The 10,356-nt window shown below is 40.0% G+C and overlaps 1 protein-coding gene and 1 long non-coding RNA gene across 2 annotated transcripts in view; both read left to right on the top strand.

Annotated features, from left to right (window-relative positions):
• Positions 1–1,226: 1,226 nt before the first annotated feature.
• borcs7 (BLOC-1 related complex subunit 7) lies at positions 1,227–7,031 on the top strand. Its single transcript, XM_034898202.1, has 5 exons — positions 1,227–1,398; positions 5,477–5,539; positions 6,303–6,346; positions 6,445–6,465; positions 6,587–7,031. Exons 1-5 carry the CDS (start codon positions 1,267–1,269, stop codon positions 6,636–6,638), a joined length of 312 nt encoding a protein of 103 aa, XP_034754093.1. The 5' UTR covers positions 1,227–1,266; the 3' UTR covers positions 6,639–7,031.
• A 188-nt stretch (positions 7,032–7,219) lies between these two features.
• LOC117960361 overlaps positions 7,220–10,356 on the top strand; it is a 23,355-nt gene continuing 20,218 nt past the window's right edge. Inside the window, exon 1 of the long non-coding RNA XR_004660128.1 lies at positions 7,220–7,377. This is a non-coding gene — a long non-coding RNA (uncharacterized LOC117960361). The remainder of the gene's footprint in view (positions 7,378–10,356) is intronic.

The following is a 10,356-nucleotide window of genomic DNA, read 5'->3' as shown; positions in this document are numbered from 1 at the left end:
AATACAACACATAATAATATGCAAGTCAACCAATCAATCCGATAATAATAATAAGTATTGTTCCTTTTGAATACAATGTATGTCTGTTTAAGTATGCTGCAGTTGGGTTGAGAAGATATGATTTAATTCAGTGGTGTAGGCTTCACATCATGCTGTTTAATCATCAACTCTGGCATTTAATATATAGAAAGAAGCCGATTGCTTCACAACAGGAAGTAGCCTGTCTCCCCCCCCCCCCCCCCCCCCCCCCCCCCCCCCCCCCCCCTGCGGTTTTGTCATTGACATGATAGCTTTTGATCTGACTCCCAATGTGCATGTTAGAGATGTGACCCATGCTTTTCTCAAGCTGCAAAGAAAGCCTCTAAGATGCCCTCAACACGTTTCCATGCCAATGACGGACCAATGACAATGGGCCGACACGTCTCTGAAGAGGGATCATGTCAGCTGCGGTGCTGTCATGTTTTGTATCTTATTGTCTGTCTTGTCATCTTCATCATGCTGTTTTCCTTAAACATGTGGTGTCTGAACAGCAATGCTGGATGATGTGTTTGATAAGTGTTTGATTCAGCTCGGCAGAGGCTTGGAGAGTGTCTCCGCCAGATGTACACACTCTCCCTTTCAACATCTTAGACGCACTTTGTATAGAATATGTTTAGGTCGAATCCCAGGTCACATACAGGTTTGCTGCGTGGCCGTAGTAAAGGTCCAATTTTTGGAAAACATCACACGCCGGGTATCTTTATCTTTAGCTACTCATCAAAGTTACTGTGTATTTTCACTCAAATGGAAAGCATTAACCCTTTGTATTGGCTCATCAACAGTGATTGATTCAACCTGATTCAAGTAACAAGTTATTAGATATTACAAACCTTTTGTTCATTTTCAATTGGACCTCGAGCCTCTCTTCCTCTTCATCAAATCAAAGAACACATGGATACAATAATGCAACATTTTTTAAAACCTATTTTACTAATAATACCATTTGTAGCCTAGGCTACTTAAAGTAAAATGTTGACAGTGCAGTATTTTTGGTATTTGTATTTGTATTTGTACTGTATTGACTTCAGGAGTCAAACTGTGACGCTGAGAGTGACCTTGTTAGATATAAATGAGTGAAAATGAAACACAAAGAAAAGCCGATTCATTCGTTTTTAGTTTTGCGAGTTTGTGAATTGTAAAAGTGATACAGTTCTTATTGAAATACCAGTGGGCGCATTGCTGTGTATTTTGACCCTGCCCCCGCACCATAGCTAGCCAAAACAGAAAATGGCGTCAGCTGAGTCCCAGCCGCGGTTTGGCCAGTCTGTCAAAGGCTTACTATCCGATAAAGTGGGCTCCTGTAGCGGGGATGTGATCGCACTGACCCGTCAAGTGCTGAAGGGATCGCGGAGTCAGGAGGTAAAACGATACGAGTGATTTAATCCCCCAAAATCGGATGCTCTTGCTTTATCTAAATGGGAACGAGCTAAGCTAGCTAGCTAGCTAGCTAGAGAACAGTCGGTGAAGTAATTTAGTTTTCAAAATAAAAGCATTGCCAGTAACGTTATAATTGGCCCCGACTCCATCAGTAGGGAATCAAAATGTACCTTTACCGTGGTAAAGTTGGTTTTATATTAAACGTTGGATATTCAACACATTCAAAATATCTATTATGCAGCATTTATGTACAAAAAAAATATTTATAAAATTAAAAGGATGGGTTTAAAAAAAGAAGAAGCTTTGTGCAATGTGTAGGGAAATTGGCTGAGTTCAGCAACAGTGTTTTGAGATGAATAGATCAAAAGGGCAAGCTGCGTAATAATTTTTTAGAATGTTTCGAAATCCAATGTCCAATATAAAACCAACTTTGCCACTGCCCTTTCGGTCTTTATTTCCGTTAGCTTAAGACTGCTATTGTTTTTTTAATGTAGCTAAAACGGCTTCGACAAAAAGCGTATAATGTGTGTTAAGTTATTAGAACGCAGTGTAGCTAATGTTATTAAGTATATTTCCTCGAGTACTGTACTTTAGTACAAATTTGAGTTTTTCATGCCACTTTCTACTTCTACTATGCTACATTTAAGAGAAAAATATTGCTATTTTTACTCCACTACATTCATCTGACAGCTTTAGTAACTTAATTAAAAATTAGGACTTTTCACACAAAACATTCAGTTTTTAAAATATGATCTGTTATTAAAGGTTAATTTAAACTACCCAACAATATGACTGCCTATAAGTCCATCTGTAATTAATTAAACCATAAACCCTTAAACACTTCATGGAACTGATTTGTTTCCAGATCCTAAAATGTACTTTTATTTATTTAATACTTTTAAGTACATTTTCCTGAAGACGCTTACATACTTTTACTAAAGGAACATTTTCAATGCAGGACTTTTACTTGTAACAGAGTATTTTTACAGTGTAATATTTGTACTTTTACTTAAGTGAAGGGTATGAATACTTCTGCTGCGTTCCAGGTAACCCGTAACCTTCTACCCGTGAACTCCAGATCACTGTAGTTCCGGGTCCGGTTTATGACACACTTGGCAGCGTGGCCTCGGGGGCCCCGGGGGTGACGTCACACACATAAACAACAATGTCAACCCCTGTTGATGCTGTACAGACGCCGGTGATTAACAGGGAGACAGAAATAAATAGACATAAATAGGCAACTTAAAGTGCCCATATTCTGCTTATTTTCAGGTTCATGATTGTATTTTAGAGGTTGTACCAGAATAGGCTTCCATGGTTTCATTTTCAAAAAACACCATATTTTTGTTGTACTGCACATTGCTGCAGATCCTGTTTTCACCCTGTGTGTTTAGGTCTCTGTTTAAGCTCCAGAGTGAGACATCCCACCTCAATCCTATCTTTGTTGGGAGCTGCACATGCTCAGTAGCTCGGTAAGATCCGGTAAGCTAGATAACTCTTTCTCCAGCTTTGGTCAGTCCAAGGCAGGATCAGCTGGGATACTTCTTCTAGACCAGGGTCACTTGTGGAATACCTGCACAACAAGGACAGGAAGTAGAACAAGGACAGGAAGTAGTTTATTTGGACATTCTGGTCAACTAGTGGCTGTTGGAGCAGTGTTTCTATGCGTGTGGAAGCACCAGAGACACAAAAATAACACCCCAAATCCCGGAAAAATTTGAGCACTTTAAAGTAATTCCACAAATTATAATTTAAACAACACACATAAGATTGTGTACTACTACAGGTTATGTATATTAAAATCGCTTATAACAGCTAGCGCTGGCTAACGTCAATGTTAGATAGCTACTAGCTAACGCTAGCTAGAAGGGTTTGTTGCGACTTTGCCTGGAACGCTACCAACTCGTGAGTCGTGACTTAAAGTCGTAACTTACGAGCTAAAAACGGTGTCTGGAACGCAGCATTCTGCCACCCCTGGAAAAAAAAAATTATAAATCTAATATTACCACTGAGAAACTTAATAACATAACTTCTTGGTAAAGCTGCCTTGGTTAAACCTTTTTGATTAATCGCTTGAAGAAGGAACTTGATTTTAGGAACTTGCTGCTGTTTCTTTGTCTTCTGTGATATTAAATGATATATGTTGTTAGGGCTGGACGATATAGAGTAAATCAAATATCACGATATTTTTTTCTTCTTTCACAAATGTCATTCACAGAATGAGATTTTTGAGAAATATTTTACAGAAATGCAGCCTGTAAACGCAGGAAAAAACACTTAGCATATTACAATATATCCAAAATGTAAGACAATATCTAGTGTCATATCGCGATATCGATATAACATCGATATATTGCCCAGCCCTATATGTAGCCTATAAAAACAAGCAATTTGAAGACTTCACTTGTGAATATTTTAAATTCCATTCTGTAATAACTCTGCACAGTACTCACTCATTTGTTTCAATTGGTATCATATGTTTGATTAATACATTGTTACACTGTTTTCCTTTCTGGGAACCTACCTTGAACTAATCCTCCTTCCTACGGAGTCTACTTCTTATCTTTCTACTCACGTCATGAAAGTAAATGGAGGCATCACGTAGGTGTGTAACTAACTTTGTGTTCGTTGAATCGCTGTAGAAGGAGACTTGGGTCAGATGAAAGGTTAACACAATGATTTATTAAACAGAAATAATGGGACAAAGCACGGAGATTTACTCTGCAGCGGGCTAGAAATAGTTGCTTCACTCGAAGATTTTACATCTAGTCTCCCTCCCTCCTGTAGTCCTTCTACTCCAGGTGCGGTTACTTTTCAACCTCCTGAGTAAAACCCGTCCTTATTGGCTCTTCGTAGGCATGGTCACATGTAGGACAAGTCTTGCTGGGCTCTTTGCTGTCCAATGAGGAAGGACGTGCTCTAACTCCGCCCCTTCGGGGTCTTTTTAGGCAACAGATCAAACGGTTATCGTCCAAATGAGACGTTCGAACAAAATCCAGTAAATCAGCTGTTACCAGCCATTTCTAGTTGGCGACATATGTCGGTCTTCATTTAATAAACATAACCTGTAGTAGTAAACATTCTTTTGTGTGTTGTTTTAATTGGCTGAGTAAAGTGATGTCATTTTCTGAGTTTAGCAGAATATTCCAGCTGTACTAATATTTGCCTTTGCTTTGTCATTAAATCCACATTTCTGGTGATTATTTATCAAAAATCTCATGGTGTAAATAATATTTTGTTAAAAGCACCAGTTGTAAATCCTGCAATATTGACATTGACGTATTTAGTCAAGAATATTGTGATATTTCATTTTCTCCATATCGTCTAGCCCTATTCCCTATTAACAATATTTCTGACATTTTACAGACAGTGATTAATTCATGCATAGGCATGGGTTGGGCAGGGGACCAAATACCTCCATGTTGATATAGTGACGATATTTTAAGGTTGATTATGGTCTCTTTAACAAAATGTTGTTTACACAATGAGATGTTTGATAAAAATTCTCCAGAAATGATTTAATGACTTAGTGGGTAAAGGTAAATAATAGAAAAGCTAGAACAGTCTGGTAGGTTCAGGAAATTACATCACTTTACTGTAATGGAGCCTGTAAAACCAGGAAAAGACACTTACCATATTACAATATAATGATATATCCAAAATCTAACAGAATATATCGCGATATCGATAAATTGCCCAGCCCTAGGCAAGTCCTGCTTTTAAATATTTTGTTTAGAGGAAAAAAGTAACGCTATGTATTTTTGTAGTTTTTGAACACAATGGTGGCTTAAAGGTTAGAAGAGCGAGCTTGTGACCGGGAGGTCGTCGGTTCAATCCCCACACAGACAGGACGGATCTAGAACAGCGCTTGTCCCTCCCTCATACCCACCACTAAGGTGCCCCTTGAGCCAGACCCTAACCCAAACAAGGCTCCTGTTCAGTGGGCAGCACAGTAGACGCTGGTTGTACTGGGCATGCATCCACAAAATCATTGACAGATTAATTGCGTAATACAAATACTCAGAAGCCCTAAATACCATGTTGTTTATGTCTTTTCCAGCTCCTTGGTCAAGCAGCGAGAAATATGGTCATTCAGGAGGACGCCATCCTGCATTCTGAGGATGTAAGTATTAGAGCATAGAGATAGTGAATACACCTCCAAAGTACTGGAGACACAAGTAACTGTTGTACCACAAACTTAAGAGTTAAATGAACAGTAACTACTTGTGACAGCTAAATGAAGTAGTACAAAGTTTTCTGCTGTTGTATGCAAGGGCGGGTTCAACTTTGGGACTTGTGTCCTTAACCTGTTACTTTCATTACAGTGCAGTATTTAATATTTAGTACTCAGGACTTTTGATACACCAAACTAGATTTTTGCATGTGTATACAAACCCTTTATCTTATCTTTCTTACTATTTTATATATGTATATAGTTGCTCTCAGGAACTGGGTACCACGTTACTCTCTCTTCTTCTGCACAACTTACATTTTATATTTTTTATATTTTCCTACATTTGTGTTGACACTGTAAAAGGGTTTCTTCAGTCTCGTTGCACAGGTACTGCACCAGTGTGTAATGACAAAGGCATTCTATTCTATTGTGACAAATATCGGGAAGGAGCCAAAAACGTCGGCGGGGGGGGGAGTGATGACGCAAACGTCAGGAGAATTGTCAAAACATTTTTGAAAAAGGCGACAAAGACTCAACAAAGCAACATCATCTCTGGGGAAAAAAAGCAACAAAAGCTTGGGAAAAAATGACAAAAAATGATCGGGGGTGGGGGTTATTAACCCCCCCCCCCCCCCCCCCCCCCATCCTTCTGTAAATTACGCCTATGTTTGTATGTAGCATCCACAATCTAACATTATCATCGGTCTTCCAGAGTCTCAGAAAGATGTCCATCATCACCACACATTTACAGTACCAGTAAGTATCACTCAGCTGCTTGGGAGTACACACATGTAGTTCTTTGCTCAAATTGGAAGTAAATATTGAAAGTGTCTGTCTGTCTGTCTGTCACTAAGGCAGGAGGCCATCCAGAAGAAGTAAGTCTAAACACCACACTCAGTATGAAATAGCTGACATCAGTGTCTCACCACTAAGCCATAACACACACTGATAACACACACCGATAACGTGCACTGACTCCTCCCTCCCCTCCTCCAGTGTGGAGCACTCTAAAAACCTCCAGGACCAGCTGAGACACCTGCTAAAGTGAGCAGAAGAGGAGGCATCTTCCCCCCCGACCCTGTGTCAACCACCAGGGGCTCAGCACCCAGCAGGAGGGTTTAATGAGGGATAATCGGCCATCTTTTTTACCTTGTAACACACTGGGGGCCCGTGCAGCGGGGACAGGAAGTGATGCGCTGCTCTGCCATGCAAAGACCTTGGACATTTTTCTATTGAGTTATGTTAAAGAGTTTGATTAATTTATGAAATATCTTGTCTGTATCATCTTGTCTCCTTGGAATACTGCCCTGGGAGTCAAGTCAAACAGCACGTAACTGTGTGAGTGGTCAAATGCAAACGTGAAGACCAGGTGGAATCTAGAGAGAGCTTTATTAAAGCATAACTTCTCTAATAAATGTGCATGGGAGGCACTTTTTCAATGAGTGAAGAGATTAGCTAGGCCTTGATGGGACAACGTACTTGATATGAAATTACACTGTCTCTTGTTTTCTTAAAAGCATAGGTCATATTCATAACTACACACATACACCCCACCCCAAAATAGTATTTTTTGTTGAGACACACACAATCTTGAATACAAATGTGCTCAATGCCAAACACTATAATCAGTCCTTCAATAATTATTTTTTGTGTGTGATTGTTGCAACAATCCTTGATCATGTGGCACGTTTTCTTAAAACGTGATGGAATATGCGGGCTATTTCTGCAATTTTATCCAATGAAATTGCAGGAACATGCAAAAACTGCAGTTTGATGAAAAAGAGACTGTCTTGTTGTGTAATTACGTCACGTCATAATGTTCCCATGGCATCAGGGGAAAACGGCTGCTCTCGTGTGAAGTAAATGCAACATTTGTGACTTTTTTGCAACGAAAATGCGGGATAATGAAATCATGCAAGCCCCGCAATATTTTACGTGGAAATTGGCAATTGATGCGACAAAAGTGCGGCATATTTGAAAAAAATGCGTCCCCCGCATAAATATGCCGACTTTGGCTGATTATGCATTGAATTATGAGATCTCATAGTAGCCTATTTCTGGAGGGACTGTATTGTTATTGGAAAACTCCAGTTTGTTTTTTATACTCAAATAAAGAAATGTACTGTAATAAACAAACATTATTTTAGTGAGAACTCATAAATAACTACAAATAACTGTTATGTAATGCGTTTCTGGATTTAAAAAAAATGTATAAATATATTGGCATATGGGATTTTTAAATAACTAATCATATTGGCCTTAAAAATCCTTTATCAATCAGGCTCTACTTACGAGTCTTGTTTCATTTGCATTTCAATCTTCTGCACTGCTGCTTTAACATCTATAATTTCCATTTTGTCAGATCACTGTTAATGTCACATAAACAAACAACTGGAAGCAGTGTGCCTCCCAGACATGGAACATGGCTCTGCCCACAGAGCAAAAAATACCGATTATTGTAATAAAGGACTGACTAAACTATTGTAGACCCCACAGTCTTGCAGCAGCCCGGGAAACAGAAATAAAAGTTATGGAAGGTCTTTATTAAAAGGATATTTCTAGTGACAGCTGATTGTCTGCATCGTCCACGATAACGAGCAGAGGAAGTTATCAGCAGCCTGAAGGCCAACAGCTGCTTGACCCTGACAGCGGCCCCGGGGCCCCCGAGGCCACGCTGCCAAGTCCTGTTACATAACGCTGCACGTGTCCCACACCACGATGATGCTCCTGGACATGCTGGTCTTCGCTAGTCAGCAGAATCCATAAATGTAAGATAGCTTCAGATTTATACAGATTCATATAAGGATGCTGTGTTTCCGAGAGGGGACACACGTGACAGAAACACTGTAGTGGCTTGAGAAGGTTTAACCCCCCATCATGCAAAAATGGATTGAAAAGATGAATAAAAAACCTCTTTTGGAAATTGATGTTAATGCCTTAATTCAAAAAAATGAAACCAATGTTATTTGTGAATGAATAATGTATCGTAACTAAAGAAATGTTCTTCCTTAAAATACAGAGGGCATAAGTATACACCCCCCTATGTTAAAATACAGGTGCATAAGTATACACCCCCCTATGTTAAAATACAAGGGTAAAAGTATACACCCCCTATGTTAAAATACAGGGGGCATAGGTATACACCCCCCTATGTTAAAATACAGGGGGCATAGGTATACACCCCCCTATGTTAAAATACAGGGGGCATAGGTATACACCCCCTATGTTAAAATACAGGGGCATAAGTATACACCCCCTATGTTAAAATACAGGGGGCATAGGTATACACCCCCCTATGTTTAAATACAGGGGGCATAAGTATCCTCCCTATGTTAAAATACGGGGGGGCATAAGTATCCTCCCTATGTTAAAAAACAGGGGCATAAGTATACACCCCCCTATGTTAAATTCCCAAAGAGACAGGCAGGATTTTATGATTAAAGGCCAGTTATTTCATGGATCAGGATACTATGCATCCTGATAAATTTCCCTTGGCCTTTGGAATTAAAACGTACCAATTACAACCGTCCTGGGTGGCGCTAAGCCCTGATAGCAGACATACAAGACATAATGTCAGGTTTTCTCCCAGCAATGTAAATCGGTTGGGTCAGACTTAGGTTAAAGACTTAGGTTTAAGCTATGGTGTGTAGTTTCTGTCTCCCCCATGAGGAATTCCAAAGTATGACAACAACACTGTCGGAGTGTCCACATGATACAATTACAGTGGTGTGAAAAAGTGTTTGCCCCCTTCCTCATTTCCTGTTCCTTTGCATGTTTGTCACACTTAAGTGTTTCTGAACATCAAACCAATTTAAACAATAATCAAGGACAACACAAGTAAACACAAAATGCAATTTGTAAATGAAGGTGTTTGTTATTTAAGGTGAAAAAAAATCCTAACCATCATGGCCCTGTGTGAAAAAGTAATTGCCCCCCTTGTTAAAACATACTATAACTGTGGTTGTCCACACTTGAGTTCAATTTCTCTAGCCCCACCCAGGCCTGATTATTGCCACACCTGTTCACAATCAAGGCATCACTTAAATAGGAGCTGCTTGACACAGTAAGGTCCACCAGAAGATCCTTAAAAGCTACACATCATGCCGAGACCCAAAGAAATTCAGGAACAAATGAGAAAGAAAGTAATTGAGATCTATCAGTCTGGAAAGGGTTATAAAGCCATTTCCAAAGCTTTGGGAATCCAGCAAACCACAGTGAGAGCCATTATCCACAAATGGCGAAGACATGGAACAGTGGTGAACCTTCCCAGGAGTGGCCGGCCACCCAAAATTACCCCAAGAGCGCAGCAACGACTCATCCAAGAGGTCACATAAGACCCCACAACAACGTCCAAAGAACTGCAGGCCTCACTTGCCTCAGTTAAGGTCAGCGTTCATGCCTCCACCATCAGGAAAAGGGCAAAAATGGCCTGCATGGCAGAGTTCCAAGGAGAAAACCACTGCTGAGCAAAAAGAACATCAAACCTTGTCTCAATTTCTCCACAACACATCTTGATGATCCCCAAGACTTTTGGGACAACATTCTGTGGACCGATGAGACAAAAGTGGAACTCTTTGGAAGGTGTGTGTCCAAGTATATCTGGCGTAGAAGGAACACAACATTTCATAAAAAGAACATTATACCAACAGTAAATTATGGTGGTGGTAGTGTGATGGTCTGGGGCTGTCTTGCTGCTTCAGGACCTGGAAGACTTGCCGTGATAAAAGGAACTATGAATTCTGCTGTCTACCAAGAGATCCTGAAGG

This window comes from Etheostoma cragini, chromosome 17 (assembly GCF_013103735.1).
Source record: "Etheostoma cragini isolate CJK2018 chromosome 17, CSU_Ecrag_1.0, whole genome shotgun sequence".
Lineage (NCBI taxonomy): Eukaryota > Metazoa > Chordata > Actinopteri > Perciformes > Percidae > Etheostoma > Etheostoma cragini.
The sequence above is the reverse complement of the archived record's forward strand: the minus strand, read 5'-3'. Positions and strand labels throughout refer to the sequence as shown.

Excerpts from the sequence above, each read along its gene's own strand:
- borcs7 (XM_034898202.1), top strand. The coding sequence starts at position 1,267 with ATGGCGTCAGCTGAGTCCCAGCCGCGGTTTGGCCAGTCTGTCAAAGGC. Across the intron at positions 1,399-5,476 it reads AGGGATCGCGGAGTCAGGAG|CTCCTTGGTCAAGCAGCGAG; the intron begins GTAAAACGATAC and ends TGTCTTTTCCAG. Across the intron at positions 5,540-6,302 it reads CCATCCTGCATTCTGAGGAT|AGTCTCAGAAAGATGTCCAT; the intron begins GTAAGTATTAGA and ends TCGGTCTTCCAG.